Raw genomic sequence first — 22,825 nt, forward strand, 5'->3', positions numbered from 1 at the left:
GTAATCTCCCAACTCCAGACTGGACTGAACGAGGATATGAACGCAGCAGTCTTTACAACTGTAGCTTGAGGATTATCTCTTCGACATCTATCACGCTAGGGGCTTTACCAGAAGTATCAAGTAACTCATGGCTGACGCGAGCGTTGTTTATGCCGAGAACGTGGCCAGGACGAAGGCGTGAACGTACAAGCTTTTGTAAGGAGCGAAGTCATAGCGCTAAGTCTCAACCCATGTGCTTTGTGATAAAGCTCAAGCTCTTCGTAGAGCCAGGCTGGTGCGAGAAAGTTGCCGAGTAGCGCCTGATCTTCCGAGCAAGTGCAGCGTGCGAAGGAAGGCGACAGATGACAGACATCAAGTGGTAAATTGGCACAGTCTGAGAGGCATTACTAGTGGCAGACATTACTGCCTTCATAGGCATTTAATACCAGCGCGCCATTGCACATACCATCTTCAAATACCGGTAAAGGACGGCAAGAACGATGGTAACCTTGGAACCTTGGAAAGCTGTTTGTGAGGTTCGTGGATGCCACATGCGAGACAAAAGACGCTATTTTCAAAGCGGAATGGTGCGCGAAGCTTGACGCGACTCTTCACAACATCAGAGCTTCAAACCTCACGACATCTCCTGGTGAACACCATCTCACACCATGTGCTGTCTGATCTATCTCGCAACCCATTATGTGCGCGCTGTACCTTGTACACTCTTACTCGTATTTTCGGGTCTTCTCACGACGAGGCATGTCCCTTTTCCCTACAGCCTAAATGCAGCGCAGACGCTATCGTAGGTTCTATCACCACCTAAAGTCAACGTCAAGATACCTTGTGTTCGAATTCATTCGTCTATATGTATTTCTCCTGTCACGTTTACATCGCTCCTCGCTCCAGTCTTTGGCTTCTTACCTCGCAATGTCGATGGATCGATTCTCTCAGTTCTTCTTTGAAGCTAATAGCTTGAGGTATGCCACTCACCAGGCTTCTTTATCTCATGTTCTTTTTTGCCTTTGCTTCTTACGACGCGAGAATGTCCTCACGCTATACCAGCCTCACACTGGGCAAAGTTCAAGCGATCCTCTCTCACTGGACGACTTCCGGGTCCAGCTGTCCAGCTCCCTTATCAGATGCCTGGGAGACTTGATACCCTCGCCTATTTTGCACTTGCGCACTCACTCAGGTCTCGCTCATTCACTTGACCTGCAAACGCGCAGCGACCGCCTTCAGACGCCCTACGCACTCCGGTTACTTTTGCGAATATTTTGATACGACCTTGAGGTGGCTATATAAAGGTGTAATTCCAGGATAATAATCACTAATCAATACAGCAGCTATGGCGTAAGTGCTCCTCCCTCATTAGCAGCTTTACTCACTTAAATAGGTAGGGGGTTTGAACTTAGTCGCCAGTTCGAGCCCCCGCCCCGACAGGGTCTGTCATCTCTTTCGAGGTTGCCTCATCGGCACTCAAGGGATGGCAGAAGCCAATCAAATCTCAAATACCATTTTTTGCTCCTGTACATGGAGCACACCAAGCAAGATGCAACCCTCTTTTTTTGCTCTTATATGTGGAGCTCGTCAAGCAGGTCGCAATCCTCTTTTTTTCCCCCTCCTTGCTCTCTATAGCAACTTTACTACGCTAACTGTCTTGCCTTCACCTGCATTGTGGAATCACGCGTCACTGCTGTTCTCTGCAACACAGCATTTGCTCTCACTTTGTCTACCCCACTTGCAACAGGTGACGGAGCCATGGCCTGTGTCGCGGTCACCTGGTCTTGTAGCTCCTAGCCAATATATAACCTGAGGTTCGCTCTCCCTCGCTCTCTCTCCTATCATCTTCTCTAGCGACCCTGTTATATCAACCCCCACTGCTTACACTATCACATTTCACACTGCTTCAGTATTCGCCGCCACTGCAATGTTGCCGCCGCTTACCTTCGACGATAAGGCTGCTCTCGCAGAGCTGCTTCGCCGTAAGACAGAGAATATATCGGCTGGTCTGAAGCCTCTCATCACTCTGTCTCTCGATGTCATCCTTAAGCCCTCGGCGCAGCAGCAATTCTTTCCATATCAAGTGTGAGTCACTCCCAGCCATCTTCATGTTTTCTTCTAATAGCGCCACAGCGACAATGTCAACGAAGGTGCAACCTTTGCTGGCATCCTCAAATATCGAGGCGAAATCATGGTCGCCCTCAAGAACGAAGTGCCCATGCACAAATGGGACGAGCAGATGATCCTTGCGTACTTCTGCTCTTCGGTAGAGAAGAATCTCAACTTCTCTAAATACCATGTCCAGACCCGTACCCGCTTACTCGCCAACCTTGCCGCTCGCCTCAATGACAGCGATACACCCCTTCAGGCTGCGTACACACTCGTCTGCATGGAGTATGACCGTCACGCTGCCCTAGGCGCCGAATTCGACCCCGCAAACCCTACAAAGCACATGTTGCGCTTCGCCTGGCACCTCAAGCAGCACCCCGAACACTTCATTGTCCTCAATCAGAAGCGCACGTATGCCCTCAAGGTGAACACAACTCAGTACCTGGCTCGAGTTCGCAACAGTCCCCAGTGGGACAACACCAAGTTGGAAGCTACTCAGGCGCTCTTCGACTTCTCCTTCGAAGGTGGTCTAGAAGAGCTCAATCTCGCCGCGAGCAAGGCCAAGAAGAAGAAGATTAGGGGCAAGGGAAAGAACAAGAAAGGTCCAGAGTCAGCCGCCGATGAATTGCCTGTATCGGCATCCAAACTTCCGGAGCTTCCCACCTTGTACTACGAGTCAACGCGCATCCACGAGCACTGCAGGGGCAATGCTCTACTACAAGGTCTCGTAGCTGATATGCCTGGTGTCCGCAACATTGGTTTCCGGGTGGAGATATTCGACATTGGCGATCTGAGCGACTTCAACATCATGAGCTTAGAAGAGCCGGATCACTCGTACGAGGACGAGGTTGAGGAGATGATGGCCAGGGATGATGACGCCATGGAGGTTGACGAAGGTCTTTGTATCATCGACGGCGCTGATCTGAACTTGTGGATCAGCAAGCGTGATGATCTAGATGACCTAGACTTCTAGACATGCATAGGTGGCTTCTCTCAAGGTACTCCAACTTCCTAGAGGGGAGGTAGATCCGGACGCTCACCGTTCGCACATGTTTACGAGTACATCAGCCTTTCTTGGTAACCTTAGCTAGTAGTTGCTAGATTGGCGATGTAGTAGACTTGGAGCTTCTTTGAAATGATATCACTGCGTACGAGTCTTCTATGTCCAAGCTACAGCATTGTTTTGTTACTTAGCGAATAGCACTCAAGTTCGTTGTGCATTACACTCAACATTCGTTAAGACAACATATACAAGCCGCGCCATTGCTTCATGCCTCTCGTGATACTGTACCCTAATCACTTATCCAGCCTGGTATACTGGATTCTCCGTCTTGTAATATATGGTTTTGACTGGCTGCTGTTGCGCCGCATACCGTACTCTTGCCTTCGCGCTCTCTTCTCTACTCTTCATCCTCCTGTCGACCATCTGAAGTGCAAGGATTTGTTGGTCTGAGAGACCGGCGAGACCTTTTGCTGTACGTGGGATGGTAGTTAGATGAGGGTCATGGTTGTTGGTGTTCAGTGCTAGTTGTCTTGATGATGAGTTCACTGGAGTGTCTGGGTCCTGGTACTCTGCTTGAGTGATTGCAGCAGTTCTGTTGGACGACGACCGTTGTGAGGTGCAACGTTGGGAGTGCGCCTGTCCTTGTCTGACAGGTTTCGGCATTGTCTTGTTGCCACGGCTGTGTCGAGAGTTGATGATCGATCTGGATGGCAGACGCCTCTCCGTCTTTGAGAGCTCGGTAATGGTCGAATTCGTCTGCTCCTCATTATGTTGTTGATCTGCTTCGAGGTCCCAGAAATCGCGGAGTTCAGACATGTCGATCATGCAGTGTCCCTTGTCCCGCATGTGCGTTTGTACAGCGTCGACGGTGCTTTTCTCTTGTCCGCAATATAGACATTCGTGGTATTCGAAGACTAGTATTGCTAGATATGACAGCAGAGAATCCAGGGAGTAAAGTGCTGAGGGTGATGGAATGAAGAGACCATGGACGGTAGACATGTGCTCTAGGGCTGTTGTATGGGTGGAGGACAGGAAGGGGCAGAAGAGACATTGTGTCGATGGCGCCTTTCCGGTATGATCATCAGATATGTGCTCGGTCTGGGCTCCTGAGTTAGCGCCCTTCTCGACGTCGACATCGTACAACGTTCGCCGTGGCCTCCGTAATAGAGTATCGTCGGTGTTGCCTGATCGATGCGAGACTTTTTCGCTCCTGCCTTCCTGCACCTCGAATTCTTGCTCAGTTATAGAAGGCAACCCATCTACCTTCCGTTTGAGATTGAACACACTGTTCGTAGCCGTTAGTCCATGAGTTCTAATCTGCATGTTCAGTGCCATCTTACTGCCAAGGTTGTTGCATGTGTGCACGCTGGAGAGCGCTTGTTGTATATGTAAGAGAACATGTGTTACACGGGAACACAGTCCGCGGTTCTGAAGCCATCTTTTGTTGTCGTCTTTTCTACCGTTTGTTGGGCGGTCTCGGGGTAGGTGAAATGGAAAGTCTGTGGTAGGGGTCTTGAATGCACCTTTCGTATCTCGTAAAAAGAGCGATGGAAACGGTCTTTCTGACTGGATGTACTGAGGCATCGACATGTTTTATAGTAAGAATGGGAAGGTTGCAGTTTGGGAGAGCGCATGTGTAGCACTGAATCACGTGACCGCTCTAACGAGGCGCAGTCGCTCAAAAGCCACAATGAGTCATTTACACTCACTTCCAACCATAACGCGCACAACAAGCACTAGCCCTTAGTGGGATACACATCACTCCCACTGAGACAACATCACGGAGTCGCACGTTCAAAACGTTAGCAATTAATTGTCATGTATGATACCCGGCTTTTTGCCAAGAGGTTGACCCTTCCCTGGTCGCCTTCCTATCACAGCTCAGTTTTTCCATCAGTCCCAAGCCATTCAGCTTAAACAAGACTTTTTCTACAAATCTACCTACACAATATCTTTTTTGGCCTTCCTCAGCCGACAGAGATAGAAGCTCCTTATCCTCGATGCGCAATTCTGCTTGCGAATCATACTCGTCCACGTCGCCGCTAAAGAAATCTGAATGGGCGTACCAGCGCCGAGGCGAGATGAAATCCGACGGTGAACGATGCACGTGGAAGATTTGTCCATTGTAGTCATATTCAAAACCTGACATCTGGTCGTAACCTGTTATATAGGGGCTGCGAAGCGAGTCTATACTTCTGGAGTAGCGAGATGGGTGGTAGTCGGCTGTAAAGCCATCTCCGGTTGTATAGTGTGCACGTCGAGGGTCTGCTGGTGATTGAGTCGGTGGGGGAGTTGCGAAGTACTGAGCGTAGCGCCACGATGGGTTTGAGGATCCCGAAATGACAGAGTCGTGCCGCGCAAAAGGACTAGAAGTTTTGACAGGCAAAGGCTTGCGTTTGATTTGCTTTGACGCTCGTTGGTCTGTGGGCAGAGATGGTAGGGGCTTCTGCGCGCAGGCCGCCGCACTCCTGTGGTTTTGCTTTACATCCGCCTTTCCTAAGCTGCTAGCTTTGTGTTTCAGGGGAGCGGGTGCCACTCGAGGCACCAATACCTCCTCCGCCGCAGTCGCCTTCTTTCGGTAGGAAATTGCGGGGTCTCCACTACCATCCCAATCGACGATCACAGTGCCCATGCTCGTCGGCCGATCATCTAACGCTTGCGATGATTGCCACGATGACATGTGTTCATCAATCATGTGAGATAGTTCTGCTGCAGCGCCGTAGCGAGCTCGGATGTAACGCCGATGATGGAGACGCTCAGCAATGGTTGGAGCGCCTTGCTGCTGACGTTGTTGCTGTGAAACGTGGTGGGTGTCCCGATACCCAGCGCCTTGAGAGGAGCGATTGCGTAACATAGTACGTCTGGTTTCTGTGGTTATTGGTCTGCTTTGTTTGCTTGTTCGGTCTGCCCTTGATTGGATCTTTTTCAAGATTGAAATCTGAATGTGGTTGAAGCAATTGGATGGCTGTTGGTTGTTATTCTTGTTTTTGTAGAACCGTAGTGTAATACGGACGATTATAAGGGAGCTTCTTGTATATTGCAAGTGAGCGCTCAGTGAGTGTACAGTGCTCTCATGCGGGCGCCAATCACCTCGAATACATCGCTTGATCATGGTGAAGCCCATCTGGCTGATGATGGCCAAGACAGGTGATGAGAGTAGAAAGAGGAGATGATTGTGAAGCAATTCTAACCCATCATCATTAGCAAATTAAATACAATCCCGTTGGCATGCCAATATCCCATGTCTCTCGACATTTACCAACCTATCCTAACTAACCCAGGTATATTATGACTGCAATCTCCTCCGTCTACCCCCCAAGCTCGCTTGCTTCTCGAGATGCATATGAACAGAAATGACGCAACAGATTGCTATGGAACATGTCAGACACAGGAAGGAAATGGTATAGACCAAAAGCACAAACTCCGTGACGAACGATGAACAAGAGGGGTAGGAAGCACAGCGCATGGACCCCCGGGTATTACGAAGCTCCAAGACCCTCATGATGGATGAAGGCGGCCTAAATTGCAGACAAGAAACAGACATTACATCTAGTGCTTGTCCTTGCTGGAAAGCTTGTCCTTGATCTTGCCGAAGAAAGAGCGACGCTTCTTCTTCTTGTCGTCGGCACCAGAGGCGATGCTCTGGCTACCAGGTGTGCCCTTGGGAGATACGTCCGAGTCTTTCCTGAGGTTCTTGGCGGGAGATTCCGGCGCCAGCTGTGCAGCGGGAGCGGAGCTAGTGGCCTCAGTCTCGCTTGTTTCTACGCCAGTGGTGACGGTCGGCTGGGTCTGCTCGGTAGTAGTTGGCGCTTGCTTGTTGAATGCGACGTCTGTGCTAGAATCGATGGGCTTGGCGTTCGACAGTTGAGCAGGCTCAGATGCGGGTGCGTTGAGAGCATTGGGCTCGCTAGAAGACTTGAGTGGCTTTGAGTCAACAAGAGCCTCATCAGAGAGGCCGGCAGCAGCGCTGGGAGCTGGCTCGCCAGTAGCGTCAGTTGACTTTACTTCGTTAAGAAGTTCAGTCTCCATAGCGCGCTTCTCGCTGACTGCCTCAGTGTTGGTGGCGGCCTCAGGGCTAGCATGGGCTTCCTTTTGGCTCTCGGCGACAACGTTCGGAACCTCACGAGCAACGGCTTCGTTGACAGACTCAGTGGTTGTGCCGGATGGAATTGCAGTGGCGGCAGCAGCAGCGACGGGTGCAGTCGCAGTAGTCGCAGCAGTCAGCACTGGAGCTGGCTCGCCCGCTTCATCAGACCTTGGGAGCTTGTCAAGTAGCTCAGATTCCACGGCTGACTTTTCGGCAACAGCCTCGCTATTAGCAGCAGCCTCGGGGCTGACATGCGCCTCATGTTGGCTATCAGCGACAACCTCGGGTACATCGGGAGAGACAGTCTCTGATTGAGGGACGGGAGCTATGGTAGCTGTGGAAGTGGAGACAGCGGGCGCGGGCTCACCGGACTCGTTGGTCTTGGGAACCTCGCGCAACAGCTCAGACTCCACAGCGGTCTTCTCTGCGACAACCTCGGGGTTGGATGCTGCTTCTGGGCTTGCGTGTGCCTCTTTCTGGCTATCAGAAACGACAGCTGGAATAGCAATGGCCGGGGCGGGGAGGCCAGTTTCGGTGGTCTTGGGAACCTCGCTAAGTAGTTCCTGCTCCATGGCCGACTTCTCAGCAACAGCCTCGGGGCTGGCGGCCGCCTCTGGCGCAACGTGGGCTGCGGTCTGGCTCTCAGCGACAACAGAGGGTACGTCGTCTGCAGTAGTAGTGGTAGTAGCGCCAGCAATAGCGGGGGCAGGCTCTCCGGTTTCGTTGGTCTGAGGAACTTCGCCAAGCAGCTCTTTCTCCATTACCGACTTCTCAGCAACGACCTCAGGGCTAGCTGCTGCTTCTGGCTCAGCATGGGCTGTGTTCTGGCTCTCAGCGACAACAGAGGGAACCTCGTCAGCAGTGCTGGTGCTGGGACCATTCATGCCAGTAACCTCAGCGGCCTTCTCCTTGGCAGAGTAGATGGCTGCAGTGAAGAGGCCGGCACCAGCGGTGGCGCCGGCAGCAACAGTAGCAGCCGCCGCCTTGGCAGTATCGCTCAGACTAGCATCTCCGCTGGCAGCAGGCGCTTCGGGTACCACCTCCTTCAGCTCTTGCTCGACCTCCTTCTTGTCCTGAACGGCTTCTGGGTTGGCGGATGCCTCAGGGTCGACGTGGGCCTCTTTTTGGCTGTCAATCACGGTCTCAGGGACACCGCGGGGCTCCTTGGGAACCTGGCCGGCAAGTTGGGCGGTGGTGCTATGGGGGGCTGAGGACTGGATCGTGACGCCCGTGTCTTGCTCGACCTTGGCATCGGCGCCCATTGGCAGGCTCGACTCTGGAATCATGTTGCCCATGACTGGGGGAAGGCCGAACATGCCACCATTGGCGTCGCGCTCAGCTTGAGGGGTGAAGGCAAGCGGGGGAAGAGCGTCGGCCTTGTCGTAGGACGAGGCGTCGGTGTTGACTGTGCTGTCGACTGTATTGGACGTGAAGGTGCTGGCGTCTGGCACCTTGTCGCCAGGCGCAAGGTGGATAGGGTTGCCAGCACCTGCGGTGGCTGGGAGCGGCGAGATGCCGAGTGCTGATGGCTCCTGCTCTGGCTCCTTGTCGTGCTTGACAGTGGAGTCTACAGTGTTGTCTGTGAGGGTGCGCGCTTCGGGAACGGGCTCGCCAGGCGCAAGCTTGATGGGGTTGCCGAGGCCTGAGGTAGCGGGGATGGGCGCGACGTTGAAGGTCTGCGGTTCGCTGCCAGGAGTCTCTGCGTAGGGCGTCTCAGGGAAGGCGCCAGGTACGGGGGAGTTGGAAGCGTCGGTCTTGGGCTCCTTGTCGCTCTCCTTTGGCACGGCACCAGCTAGCGCAGCGGTTGTGGACTCGGGCGCAGCAGAAGACATGGTGTTGACGGGCTCCTCGTCGACGATGTCTTCGGGAAGGAGGACGTTGTTGATGATGCCGTGGCCGTCGTCTTCTGTGCGCGCGCTGTCGTTGGTACACCAGTTGCCGTTCACGACGAACTGCAGGGAGACGTGTTAGTAAAAGTTTGCGCAAACAGGGCCGCCGATGCTATGCGGCGGGCGGGCGGCGTACCTTGTACTGGGTGTGGGTTTTGGGCAGCTCGACGGTCTTCTTGAAGATGCCGTCTTCCTTCTCCAGCTTGACCGTCTTCCGCCAGTCATCGAAGGTGCCAGTCACAAAGACCTCATTGGCCGAGTGTTCCCTGCGCGCGTGTAAGCAGTTGCGACGGGCGCCTGGAGGCAGTCGCAAACGAACCAGGTGAAGGTGTATTTTCCCATAATCAGCGCAGCGATGGACGTGGATCAGGAATGGCAAAAAGTGGGAGTAGGGAGTAAGACCTGTCTTGGGTGCAGGGAAGAGGAGTAGTTCAGTTGTGGAGGTGGTTGGTAAGTCAGGATCAGGAGCTGCGTTCGGGTGGAGCTAGCTTGCGGCTTGAGGATCAAGCCAGTGCGCGCTCGGACAGTTTGGAACGATGAAGCTCGCGGTTGTTTCGGTGAGACAAACAGAGGCGGAGACAATTCGCAAGCGCAGAGTGTGAGGGAGCGCGACGACGTGCAGACGGTGTACTGGCGAGGCTGGTCGTCTGTTTGGACGCGCGACATGGCACGGAATCTGCAAGATTAAAGACGGCGCTGTTAGCGGCAGGGATGCTTGGCGTGATGCCGTTCATCGCGAGCCCTAGAACACGCGGGACCGGACGGGCAGCACATGTGCAATGACGAAAGACACTGGACGCCGTGCTCAATTGCAGCTGCTCTACACAACTCTGAGCTCCGCGTGCACGCTCGAGTTATGCCGTGCACGCAATTCGTATTCGGTCGCTTCTTCTCGCCGCCCACAAATCCATGGCGGCCCCTCCAGTTTTGCTCCGCGCGCGCTCGTGCACCTCACATGGCCGCCTTTGTGCGTCATCGTCCTGTCCGCTCGGGATAGCACGTGAGCAACTGCTACCCATACGTGGTGGTAGCTACCTACCAAACAAACGCGTCATTGTCATGATTATTTTCCAGGTGGTCTCTGCGACGTCGCTGCTTCAGAGTTTTCGTCCTCTTGCTGCTCTGCACGCCTCAACAGGCTCATGGATGGATTCACCGCATCGCCTGCGCCGCGTTTGATTGCCTCACCGCTAATTACAAGGTTGCGCGTACCCATGCCATGCTTCGTCGTCGCAGCCGCTTCCCATTGCACTGATTGCCAAGGATGGAACATGGCTTTTACCACGGAAGAATGTACTTGGGTTCAAGAGCTCCCACGCCCAAACATTGCTGTTAGCAGTGCTGCATCCAGACAGTGCACGCGCACCGCGGAGTGCGCGAGATGATGACGCGAGCACGACTGCGACGCAACAATCATGTCAACAAGGCGACTAGAAGTGTCAAGGACTGCCGTCTGTCCACGTTCTCTTACGCGCGTAAGGCAATACATTGTTAGTGCAAGGTGCAGCAGTCTGGAGAGCAGAGCATGGGCGGGAGCTAGAGGACAGCTTGATTGGCATCGGCCTGGTAGCTATCTGTCCCATGTAGCTGTCCTGCTCTGTTTGTCGCTACAGAGCGCGCATTGAGCGTTTGAGTCACGGCAGCAGCCAATGCGCGTGGCACCCAATTGCATCCCCCAGCGTGCGCGAGTTTCTAGAGGGCTTCTAGAAGAGAAGAAGCCCCAGGAAAGCTAGCCTCGATCCTTACCAGTGACTGCCCTGCCCGCCATCCCACACTCGTGATCCCTCCTCCCGCACCAGGCCCCTCTTCCTGCACATCCTCGCCGCGCTTACTGCTGCCACAGCCATAGCCTGCAGCGTGCAATTGCGTTCCTTACTCCCCCAAATCACCTCACCCGTCCACCTCGCTGCCCGTCTTGCTGCTGACGCTACGTCCGACCCCAGCAGCTCTACTGCCTCGATCCCTGCACGTCTCGCGACCGACGTCAAAGAGCTGCGCTTGACCCCTCACCACGACCGCCCTCATGTCCCTCCCTCCCGACTACTCCAACGAGATCTCCACCCTCGACCGCGAAATCCTCAAGCACAAGCCCCACGACATCCTCCAGTTCTGCGCAAACTTCTTTAACCGCCGCCTCGAGTCGCAGCGAACCGAATATCTGCTGTCGCAACAGCACTCGAGTCCCCAGGGCCGTGCCGAGAACACCTTCCCCGGCAACAACCCCTTCAGCACCTCGCCCAGCAACGGCACCGGCTTCACCAAATCCACAATGCAGCGTCTCGAAGAAGAAGAAGAGAACGACACCATGACCTCGCCCACGGCCTCGACTTTTGCCGCCGTCGACTTCAACAGGTCCCGCGGCAGCAACAACAACGACTCGGGTGCGAGTGCGTTTGGCGACTTTGGCGGCTTTGGCGGTTCCTCAAAGAACAACATCACCCAAATGCCGCCTCTTTCGGGCGAAGGCCAGACCTTCCCCAGCAACTACAACACCAACAGGCGCACTTCCGTCTCTGCTGAGTCGCTCAACCCCGCCTCGAGTGCCGCCGACAACTTCACCCCACCTTTCCACCAGAAGACGCAGGACCAGCTGTCGCGCCTCAAGTCTGCCGTCTCGGGCAACTTCCTCTTTTCGCATCTCGATGACGACCAGTCGGCCATGGTTCTCGGTGCGCTGCATGAGAAGCCGATACCGACAAAGGGCATAAAGGTCATTCAGCAAGGCGATGTCGGAGACTACTTCTACGTTGTCGAAAAAGGCTCCTTCGACATTTACGTCAACCAGTCAGGCAAGGTTGAGGGTGGTCTGGATGGCGTGGGCAGCAAAGTAGGCACCGTCGGACCCGGTGGTTCTTTTGGCGAGCTAGCCCTCATGTACAACGCTCCCCGTGCCGCAACCGTCACCTCGACAGAGCCATCTACGCTCTGGGCGCTAGACCGCATTACCTTCCGTCGAATCCTCATGGATAGTGCCTTCCAGCGCCGACGCATGTACGAAGGCTTCCTCGAGGAAGTTCCTCTGCTGTCGACCCTAACGCCCTACGAGCGTTCCAAGATTGCCGATGCTCTTGAGACCAAAAAGTACCCCCCTGGAACGACCATCATTCAGGAGGGCGATGTCGGCGAGTCCTTCTTCCTGCTTGAATCTGGAGAGGCCCAGGTCTTCAAGCGCGGCGTGGACACGGCCGTCAACCAGTACAAAAAGGGTGATTACTTCGGCGAGCTGGCCTTGCTCAACGATGCTCCTCGTGCAGCCTCAGTCATCAGCAAGACAGAAGTCAAGGTTGCAACGCTCGGAAAGAACGGCTTCCAGCGACTTCTTGGGCCTGTCGAAGGTATCATGAGGCGGAATGATCCCAGCAAGGCTTCTTTCGAAGGCGACCACGTAGATCCGCTCTCCACGACTTCATAAGCGCGACATCACAGGATGTAAAAGGTCAGGATGCTGCACCCATACGAGGGGTGAGCGGCAATGTTATACACAGACAGAAGACCAGGGCGTGGACAATTCTGGCCCGGCGTGGTGCTGTCACTCTTCGGCGTTTTCGCGTGTATTCCTATACTTCCTACTGTCACTAAACATCGCTTAATGTCATGGAAGAAGGTACGACTTTCTTGGAACGAGGAATAGGCGCTTTTTGCGAGCTGGTCTGCTACCTATGTTGCACAGCGTACGATATCATGGTTTAGACTTGTACTTTATGCTCCAATCGCGTGTTGCCTACAAGTTGTTGTCGTGTGCTCTGCCCCCTAACCATGTGATGTCACACAACTGTTGTCGTCCGTGCGTTTTCCCACTCGGCGCAACCACAGGATGCCAGAGCTCCATTCCCTCAACCACTACGTCCAATGATTCTCAACTATTCCAGCGACTCTGCTGTGGCAACGATACAAGGTCGACGTTGACGGACATCAAGACATGATGCAGCGTGAATACACATTGGACCTCCGCAGAGTACACCCCTGCTCCACACCGCCCTCACCAATCGTCATGCACAGTCAGCGTGGCGAGGCGTTCGCCTCTGGAGACATGGATGTCTAATTCGTTATGGTGCATGTGGACGGCGACTCCCAGATACAACGTACAGCTGTATGTTCGAGGAGATTCTAATGCGATGCGCATATTTACTGACGGAGGATTAGGCGAATGAGCGTGAGCAACCCACAGCTTGCAGCTCTCTGCCCACCAACCGTTTTCGAAGCATGTTTCTCTAGAACGACATCATATATGCACACTGCTCCACCCTCGTGTGTACTAGTGAGAACGTAGCACTCCAAGCAGAAATTACAACAGGACTCGTGCCGTCGACGATGACCCACCTTCGTTACCTACCGAGGTATCTCTCCTTACAGCTCTTGTGTTTCAACAAAGCAAAGAACGGCCACTCCGAACAGCTACTGGGAGATGCATCTGTTTATAAGTGGTAACTCGCGCTTCACATCAACTGAAGTAGCAGTGATCTACTATACATACTTTTCTGGGGAAGCAAAACGTCATGCTGCACGACTTTGCAGCCACCACATACAAGGCTACGCGATTGCCGGCGCAGCACGCAGTATCTTGCATGCAAGATGGCAATGTCCAGACTGTTGCTTTTACCGATACAGGCACGGCAGACGCGCCTAGCTGATCGCCCAGCAGTGAGTGACGACCCCTGCATCCAGTGTGACGTCTTCAAAAGATGAATGTTTTTTGCGATTCACACTTCGGGCTACAGTTACGATTGGATGATGCAACTGGACAGGCGGTCTCTAGGAAGCTCGCAGCGACCCAATGACCAAATCCCGCTTCAGTATCCATGGCGTCCACCTGCAGCTTACATGCAGTGACTGGGGTGCGGCTCAACGCTAATACTAAATTGGGAAAATGGGTTTATGAACTACAAGCATGATAGGGCCGCTCGAACACAAAATCGTCTTATCGTCGTGCTCGAAATTGACTCTCCGGGCCAAGTGGGCACAGCGAGACCAAAGCGACTTTCGGATCAGGCATGAGAAGCTGGTAGAAGCACACAATGACCCATCAGATGGTTCTTTCCAAACCTTGCATGATCACAACGGTTCTTCGTTAAGGTTCTTGGCATCATCAATGGCTATTGTAGCGGTCTGTATGCCGCGACAAGCATGTCCACGTTCCCGGCGCTCGGTCCTCGACGATGTTGCTGCATGCATCAGCCACGCACTACATTGAGGCTGTTACCTCCCTCCCGCAGCGTTCTGCGGGCCAGGGAGCTTAAGACACACCTCGGCACTCGTACGGAAGGGTGGGCGTTCACCGCATTCGCCAGGAAGAGCGAATATGCTCCGCCGTCTACCATGTACTCGGTTCTCGTTGTGGCAGGGCAGTCATACCGGCGTGCGCGACGCGAAGTTGAACAGGAGCATCTGCAAAGAGCAGATCCACCTTGTGTATTGCTTGGTCCATCTTGGATCGTTGCTACTGGCCCAACTTGATATGAGAGTGGTTCTTGAAACATGGTCTTCCATTCACAGTTGCATGGGAACAACCGAAGTCAAGAGAGGCAAGGGGTCCGGTTGGAGTTCCACCGCTGTCCCAGTGTGGCTATGGCATGTGGCTTCAGGGAAGGTTAGCACTGATCTGAAGCATTGCATACGGTACCTGGATCTTACGTTATCGGTCGACTGCCTACAAGTCCCTCTACCTTCATCACTCTACATTGCCAGCAATACATAATGTCTGAAGCAGCATCAGTGCAAGTCGCTTCACAGCTCTGGAACCATTCACTCCTTCCCCTTTTCTACACAACATGGCTTCGTCCAGCGATCCAAAGCCAGCCAAGAAACGACCTAACCGCCAGCGCAAGCCCCCTCTTGCACCAGGCCCTCCGCTCCAATTCGTTGTCGCCAGTCACCCGGATGACTTCAAGACTGGGGGCACCATGAGAAGAGTACGATCACATGTCATGTATACACATCGTGATGGGCTATCGCCTACAGATACAGGTGGAAGTCGGGAAGGCAGCAGGACACCAATTACTACGACCCGCACACCCAGCCCAGGAACAGGCGGTTCTCGCAACATACCACAGATAGATACCCCACAGGCGCCTGCACTCGGAAGGCGCCATGACACTCTATGGGAACAGGATCATTACGAGTTCCATACACTATCACCCTCCACACACCCTGTGCGGGTGCTTGCTGCGCGAATACATTCTGCGATAGCCGAAGCTTCTACCCATAGCACACCTCCAGTTTTCGAGGAGGTCCCTGGATATCCTTTTCCAGAAGCCAATGTGTTGAGGCGTGAGCCCTTGGATGAGTTGAAGCGTGACTGGATTCGTGCTACAACCTTCAACTGCTACGGTACGTGCATATCACCTCTGTAAAACGAATTCACTAACGAATATAGACCAAGCCTGGATGCAATATGTTTGCGGCAATCACCTCTCGTTCCTCAGTCATGTACACGCTACACTTGTCTATCAAGACCTTGATGAGGGCCTGTTATACGACAGTGACCTTACTGTATATGCGAAGACCAGGGTGTTGGGACTTATCCGTGGCCGCCTGGACACTGATGATACCACAATCATCAGTATTCTTCACATGCTCATCAGCGAAATCGGAAGCCCCGACGAAGACGCATTTGGTGTACACCAAGATGGCTTGGTGACCTGCTTGAGGAATCAACAGGACGGACTAGGTCCAAATATTGCGACCTTCATGACGTTGTGAGTAAGCCGGGCTTGAAATTCTACTACCGACTAATGTTATCCAGGGTTATGCTCACCTTTGCCATCTGTCGAGGACAAGACGTGTCCATAGAACTCACACCACGAGCGTCTTCGGACGTGTGGCTCGACCACAATAATCCCATGTCGCCGCTCTTAGCTCCCCAGAAGCATATGCCGCCTACGTATCGGGTTTGCTCCGCAGCCGCGACTGATATCATATGGAAGATGCAGAGGTGTACCAACACATTTCTGGCAAGATGGAACCACAAAGGAGAACCACATATGATCTCAAGCGGTCAGTTGGCAGCATGCGACACAGAACTCCAGGAAATATACTCCGACCTGCTTTTACTGCCTTCAGTCGAGGACGATCGTTCGCTAGATTGGGTCTACGAGAGCTGTCGAATTGCTGCCTTGATCTACTGTAGATCGATAGTTCATGGAGCAACACTTGCGGAATCGGCGAACATCATGCATGCAGGCATATCTGGATCCAGAACCGAAAGCGGCACGCTCCTGTCAGCTCTACACTCTGCCCTTGGAAAGACGAAGGTTCAGACTTGCTGGGGCTTTGAACTGTCTGGCGTTTTCCTCTGGGTAGCTCTCGTGGGGGCAGCGGCATCTCGGTCCCCACCGCGCTCTTCGTCAGAGGAAACGTTGCAAACATCGGCGTGGATGAGAAAGTTCTTCGCACTATATGCGGTCAAAGCGGCAGTATCAGTCCCTTTCAATCATGCCGACGCTACAATTCACGCCTTGCGCACGATGCTGCAGGTCCAACGGTACATTGCCATAAAAACGGGCCTGGATCTCGCTCACTAGTAGTATTGCACATTTCCGGACCTCTTTGCATGGCCTGTTCTTTTTGTTGCTTGTTTGTACTTTACCTGGACGTCTTTTCGTTCGGAGGAGTTGTGCTTTACTGGTATACTATACACAGACTGTCGCAGGGCGACACGACATCCATGGTTGTTTTCATTTTCTTGTTTACCAAAGCTGGTATAGGTAAGCTCGCATCCTGTAATGCTTCACATCGTTCTCGGTCTTGTATTAGAATCACTTGCTTCTAGCCCGTCATCAAAGCACGGTGCTTCGAGTCGAATTCCATGCTGGTCATGTAACACCTCTCGCCCTTTCCTTACTGTCAATTCCTACTTCCGTCGAATGATTCCAAATTGTCAAATCAGATGTAACCGTGCATGTCCACACTCCCGAACTGACCGAAGTACGTTCTGATGGTCGGGCAACGGCCGAAGAGCGTCATGCAGCATGTAAGGCTGAATCGCACTTCACCGTTCGTGCACCATAGCCAGAACCATCAGACGAGGAGCCGCACAACATGCGACAGTATTACCAACTCGCTTAGAGCGATCACAATCATGGTACAGTCACGGTCAGCCTCTGGGCACTGCGTACCCCTGAATGCCACTAACCAGTAACATGATGTTGCGAACCCCACGGTCAGCGTGGGCTACACCGTAGGAGCAGCAGAATGCAGACTAGGTCGATCGGAATAGATTACTAGCCACTACCGCCACAATAACCGAGTCATATAGTTGTGGCACGGTCTTACCTACACATGGGTGTCCTACACCGCATGTTGGTGCATCGCAAGGTTGTCGTCTGGCTGGCGCGATTCGCGACACCAAATGTTATCCTTGCCATGCAATATAGGGCTGACAGGGTACACCATCCTTCTATCTAGCTCGTGGCAAGCTGAACTGCTGCTGCTCCTCCTGCGGCTTGCGGTATAAGATACGCAACTTTGCGGGGCGGGGCAAGTTGTGGCGGGGGTTTTCGTCCGTACCCTACTGGTCAAACCATACATACATGTCACATTGTCAGGGTGCGTGCTCATCATAAAGAGCTTGAAGACGTCATGGACAAGGGGTTTACGGTTGATGGCGATGTTACGGTCGTTTTGTCGGGGCACGCCGAAGATGGGGATAAGGAATAAGGCGAGCGCTATGGTGAGCATATAGTACATCATGCGCCTTCTCTCAACAGATTACATGGGTTTCATGTAATCTTTATGACGGGCTGTTACTGCGATGAAATCATGCGGTTCAAGAGCAAGAAACCTGATAGACACTGTTGTCCATTATCCATACGACACTCCAATCAATCATCACTTTGCCAACTCTCAAAGTCTAGTGGTTGAACAAATGTGTGAATTCTCCTACGCGCTATGCATATAACTCCGTTTTCGCGATGAAACCAAATCATCTTTACGCCAGATCCATGCATATATTCATCTCTCGCCTTCCAGTGCAGCCCCAACTCCCTTTTCCTTTTTTTGAACAGAACACAATCACAAAGCATCCCACCCTTCTTCAAACATGGTCTTCTTGACCTTGAGATCCTCAGCCCCAAGATATAGTGGTCTGACAACTTGCATCGACCCGGTTCCGAGCTTAACACTCTGACCCATGATGATACACTCACTAACACCATCAATCGTATCCGTCTTGCCCCTTGCTGCTGCCTCGAACAAGTGGTCCGGCGTCTTCTCAAACGACGCAAGCTGCAAGACGGAATCACGCGTCTTCTGCAGACCGAAACGCGTGATACCAAACACTTCGCCCTTGAACGTCATGACATCGGCCAACAGCTGCATGTGACGAGGATCAATGTCCATGTTACCCATGACGTCGCCAATTTCACGCACAATGGTTGCGCGGGCAGCTTCGATGCCGAGGACGGTTTTGACTTCCATGACGTGGTTGGACTTTGTGCTGTAAGGTTCTATACCTGGGGTGGTCATACAATCGCGGAGACCGTAGCCCTCCACGAGCAGTTGGCATTCGTATTGACCTTGGGCGTTGGGGCTGCTTTCCTTTTTGATGATGGCTCGGGAGCAATCTTGGTAGCCCTTGATGACGACGTCGGGGATGAGTGCTTTTACTTGTTGGACGCGTTCGAAGAACTCTTTGTGGTTGCGGGTTGTTTTTGTAGGACGCTTCTTGGCGGCATTAGGGTCGGGGACTTCGACGCGAATTATGGATGAGGATATGCGGACTTGGGCGCCAGCTTTACCCCATTTGAGGGGTTTGTGGGCATTGATCGCTGCGGCGATCTCGTGGGGCTGGACATCGACGAAGAGCTTGTTGATGGTATCCCAGTCGATGCGCATAGCAATGTACGCGCCGGTAGGATGCCAGACATCTTCGACATATGAAATGACGTCGCGAAGGTAGGTTTTTTCGACACGCGCCTTGACAATTCGCGCCGCAGATTCTGAGACTTTGTTTGAAAGGTCGCATGCGATGACAGGTGTTGATATGGTGGAGGAGGCGTTGATGATTTCCTTGATACGAGGTACACCTTGAGTGATGGACATACCGGCGACACCAGCAAAATGGAAAGTCTTTAGCGTCATTTGCGTTCCGGGTTCACCGATAGACTGAGCACCAATGGCTCCTACAGCATGACCGGGCTGTACTCGTGATCGATGGTATTTGGTCAGACAGAGTGTTATGAAGGTGTCCAGTGCGCTATGTGAAATCTTCGCGATACCATCGGCAAGACTGTACTTCTCTGCATCGGCTGCTGACTGTTTCCTGTCATTTCTGCCATCCGGCTGTACTATACCGAGATAAGCAAGTGTTGTCTCGAGCTTCTGTGCCTTCTTGAAAACGTAGTCTTGCACCGTGTCGAGAAAATCACGCATGGACTCCTTCTGGTCGATGCCGGCGTCGGTCCTATCGCGATACTCCAGCGGCGTTACACCGTCTAGCTTGTACCTTGGGTACTTGTTTCGTTCGGTGTTCAACCTTGCTTCTGTATACTCCTTGACTTCGTCGGGGGTCAAGCCCGATTCAGAGTTGTCCCAGGTCGACGTGACGGCATGTGAGAATGTCCTGTCAAAGTGCACGGGTTTGGCCTTGCCCTCCATGTCCACGGGATCGAGGTTGTCGTCTCCATACTGAAACTGCACTACGGTACCAGACGAGTTCCGAACGGTATCATCGTATTGTGCAGAAAGATCTTCCAATGATTTCATCAATCGTCTACTCATGTAACCAGTCTCGGCGGTCTTGACAGCTGTATCGACCAAACCTTCACGACCACTCATAGCGTGGAAGATGAATTCTGATGGTGTCAGTCCCGAGAAGAAACTGTTGCTAACGAAACCCTTCGAGGCAGGTTGACGAGCGGCTTTGGGAAAGTGAGGTAGTGTTCGATGGTGGAATCCATCGGCGACACGAGCACCGCCAATCATTTGTTGTCCGACGGAAGCAACCATCTGAGAAACGTTAATGTTGGAACCCTTGGAACCGCACTTGGCCATGAGCAAGGGCGAGTTCCATCTGCTGAGCTCTTCGAAACAAATGTCACCAGCCGCTTGACGCACACCAGACAAGATACCACCTATCCTGTTCTCCATTGTCTGCTCTTCGTCGCAACCAGGATCGCGCTGCAGCTTTCCCTCCTTGAAGTCCTTGATCAGCTTGTCGCACTTGGCGTAGGCTTCTTCCACGAGGTCTTGCTTCTTCTTGTTGAGCTTTTCTCCAGGGGTAACGTCGGAAATACCGAGAGAGAAACCGTTGTTGGATAGCCATCGCGCGGATAACTTGGACAGTCTGTTCATGCCTTGGACGGCGTGGTCGGGACCAAAGTCTCGCATCATGACGTAGAAGACCGAATCTTTCTTACCATCACCAACGGTGGCCTTGTCCATGACACCGCACATGACCTCGGAATTGCGAATAACAAGATAAGCGTCGTTCTCGTTCAGATCGGGAGCCTGGCCAGGGGTATTCTTGAACTGCTTGCATGCAGCTTCGAGGTTGACCAGGACCCTACAGCCCTTGTATGGCTTCATCAAAAGATTGAAAACCTGCTTTCCGGTCCAAAGTGCTTGAGGCTTCCACACCACAGGAGGCGGAATGTCGATAGGGTGCCTCTTTCCTGTATCTGGATCAAAAGCTCCTTCCCCGTTAAACATGTAGTTTACGATCTGACAGAATGTCCGTCTATCGTAAAAGTTGTTTTTGTTGCTCAAAAGGTATGCCGCGGTGATGAAATCTTGGATGGCCGCAATAATTGGTGTTCCGTTCTTTGGAGTTGCAAGGTTGTACTTGACACCCATGAGCTCTGTAGCTTCGGTTCGCGCCTCCTCGGTCTGTGGTACGTGCAAGTTCATCTCGTCACCATCGAAATCGGCGTTGTACGGATTGCAAACACACTCGTTGAGTCGGAACGTCCTCCATGGCCGTACTTTTGCTCGATGACTCAGAATACTAAGCTTGTGTAGGGACGGTTGTCGATTGAAGAGGACAATGTCGCCGTCCTCAATATGGCGCTCGACGATGTCGCCAATCTTTAGCCGCTTCGAGGCGCCCTCTAGTCGCTCACCAGTCGTATCGAATCGCGAGAGACCAATGAGTGACGTCTTGCTAGGCTCCTTGTTCGGCCCTTGGTCGCTGATGATGTAGTTGGCACCGGGATATCTGTTGGACCCGTTCTTCACAAGTCTCCTCAGCTTGTCGATGTTGTATCGCGTGGCCTTTTCGGGGTACGTAAGGTTCTTCGCAATGCGCTCCGGAACAGCGACCTCGTCAATGCTCAAGTTCGGATCAGGACCAATGACAGTGCGGCCAGAAAAGTCGACACGCTTTCCGGAGAGGTTTTGTCGGAAACGACCACCCTTTCCCTTGAGGCGCTGCGAGAAACCGCGCATAGTCTTCTGCAGGCCCTGCTGTTTCAGACCAGGCGCGTCGCTGTTGATGTACATGGCAATCTGCAGCTGCAGGAAATCCCACTGCTCCATGAGGATCTGGAGCGGAAAGCCTCGCGCAAGACCGGCGCGTATTATACTGCTGATCTGGCAGATGTCTCCAATCTTGTTGGTCACATCGTCCTCGGTGGCGCCGCCTTCCTGCATGACTGACGGGCGTAGCGCCACAGGCGGTACAGGCATGTACTCCCAGATCAACATTTCGGGCCGGGCGTCCTCGGGTATCATGGCTAGCAGCTCGCAGTCCTCGGGGGAGATCTTCTTGAATAGGTTGAGCGTCCTCAGCGGATGCATGTCATCTACCGCCTTCTTCAAGTGCTTGTCTAGGTCTGGGTTGGCCGACTTTGCAGTATCAAAGGACTGGTCGAACTCGATTTTGCCGGCTGGCGGCTTCTTCGTCTTGGCTGTGGATCGGTTGAAGGCGTCGTATCGGTTGTGGATGATCTTGAGGGGATGGCCGGGTACTTTTCGGACGGTGCCCTGCAAGGCGTTGCAGTACGGGCACGTCTTCTTCTTCCTGCAGTCGTCGAGGATCTTCTTGGTGACGGCGCCCTTGCGCAGCGTGTCCATGTCGGGGCGGCGCATACTGCGCAGGTATCGGCGGCGCTCCACCTCGTCCAGCAGTACGCGCGAGCAGTCTTTGCAGATGCAGTTGAGCACCTCGATGATGTGCTTCAGGTACCCGACGTGGAATGCGGGCAGCGCAAGCTTGATGTGGCCAAAGTGGCCGTTGCACTTGTCCAGGCCCTCTCCGCACGTTCCGCACTTTCCCTGCTTGCTCGAGATGCCCATGTGCGTGTCCATGGGCCCGTTGGCCGTGAGGGAGCGCGTGCCGTCGGCGGCGGGCTGGAGGTCGTAGACATTGCGGTCCGAGACTTCGAGGACGGCCTGGTTGACAATGTCCTGGTTGGAGCTGCAGAGTGTTACTATGCGACCTTGAGCAGACTTGGCACAGCGGTGTCCTACTAGATGCCGAACTGGATGTGCTTGATGCGCGCGGGGATGCGGTCCACGACCTGCTGCTTGGCCGAGGTGCGCGGCGCCTCCATGGTGGCGGCGTGTGGTGTGCGGGAGGCTACAGGGGCGGAAAAAGTCGATGCTACCGGAAGTCTTTGCAGTCGTCGTCTTCTCGCATAGTCGTCGCGTCGTCGTGAGTCATGTCCGGGGCGACAGCAGCAGTCGAGCAACAACTTTGTCGCGCCTTTGCAGAATTTGGGTGGGGAAAACTTCCCGGAGCTAAGCCAGACTAATGCGAGCTGATAAGCTGATAGTAGTACCCCAGAAGGCAGCCGTGACCACGGGAGAGAGTGAGGACCATCA

The 22,825-nt window shown here is 53.4% G+C and overlaps 6 protein-coding genes across 6 annotated transcripts; 3 read left to right on the forward strand and 3 right to left on the reverse strand.

Moving 5' to 3' along the window:
- Nucleotides 1-622: 622 nt before the first annotated feature.
- Nucleotides 623-3,197, forward strand: ACET3X_009131 (uncharacterized protein). The gene is made up of 2 exons (XM_069455292.1): nt 623-2,064; nt 2,113-3,197. Exons 1-2 carry the CDS (start codon nt 1,907-1,909, stop codon nt 3,059-3,061), a joined length of 1,107 nt encoding a protein of 368 aa, XP_069303208.1. The 5' UTR covers nt 623-1,906; the 3' UTR covers nt 3,062-3,197.
- Nucleotides 3,198-3,291: 94 nt separating this feature from the next.
- ACET3X_009132 (uncharacterized protein) lies at nt 3,292-4,686 on the reverse strand. The gene is made up of 2 exons (XM_069455293.1): nt 4,432-4,686; nt 3,292-4,376 (listed from the first exon to the last, which is right to left on the reverse strand). Exons 1-2 carry the CDS (start codon nt 4,527-4,529, stop codon nt 3,389-3,391), a joined length of 1,086 nt encoding a protein of 361 aa, XP_069303209.1. The 5' UTR covers nt 4,530-4,686; the 3' UTR covers nt 3,292-3,388.
- A 1,580-nt stretch (nt 4,687-6,266) lies between these two features.
- ACET3X_009133 (uncharacterized protein) lies at nt 6,267-9,737 on the reverse strand. Its single transcript, XM_069455294.1, has 3 exons — nt 9,387-9,737; nt 9,204-9,333; nt 6,267-9,130 (listed from the first exon to the last, which is right to left on the reverse strand). Exons 1-3 carry the CDS (start codon nt 9,407-9,409, stop codon nt 6,641-6,643), a joined length of 2,643 nt encoding a protein of 880 aa, XP_069303210.1. The 5' UTR covers nt 9,410-9,737; the 3' UTR covers nt 6,267-6,640.
- A 1,104-nt stretch (nt 9,738-10,841) lies between these two features.
- Nucleotides 10,842-12,767, forward strand: ACET3X_009134 (uncharacterized protein). The gene has a single exon (XM_069455295.1). The coding sequence runs from the start codon at nt 11,091-11,093 to the stop codon at nt 12,477-12,479; it is 1,389 nt and encodes a 462-aa protein (XP_069303211.1). The 5' UTR covers nt 10,842-11,090; the 3' UTR covers nt 12,480-12,767.
- Nucleotides 12,768-14,835: 2,068 nt separating this feature from the next.
- On the forward strand, nt 14,836-15,977 carry ACET3X_009135 (uncharacterized protein; the record flags this gene model as incomplete). Its single annotated transcript, XM_069455296.1, has 4 exons — nt 14,836-15,394; nt 15,441-15,762; nt 15,810-15,848; nt 15,923-15,977. The coding sequence occupies 4 exons, from the start codon at nt 14,836-14,838 to the stop codon at nt 15,975-15,977; spliced, it is 975 nt and encodes a 324-aa protein (XP_069303212.1).
- Nucleotides 15,978-17,924: 1,947 nt separating this feature from the next.
- Nucleotides 17,925-22,681, reverse strand: ACET3X_009136 (uncharacterized protein). The gene is made up of 2 exons (XM_069455297.1): nt 22,472-22,681; nt 17,925-22,418 (listed from the first exon to the last, which is right to left on the reverse strand). Exons 1-2 carry the CDS (start codon nt 22,552-22,554, stop codon nt 18,077-18,079), a joined length of 4,425 nt encoding a protein of 1,474 aa, XP_069303213.1. The 5' UTR covers nt 22,555-22,681; the 3' UTR covers nt 17,925-18,076.
- Nucleotides 22,682-22,825: the final 144 nt, after the last annotated feature.

This window comes from Alternaria dauci, chromosome 9 (genome assembly GCF_042100115.1).
Source record: "Alternaria dauci strain A2016 chromosome 9, whole genome shotgun sequence".
Lineage (NCBI taxonomy): Eukaryota > Fungi > Ascomycota > Dothideomycetes > Pleosporales > Pleosporaceae > Alternaria > Alternaria dauci.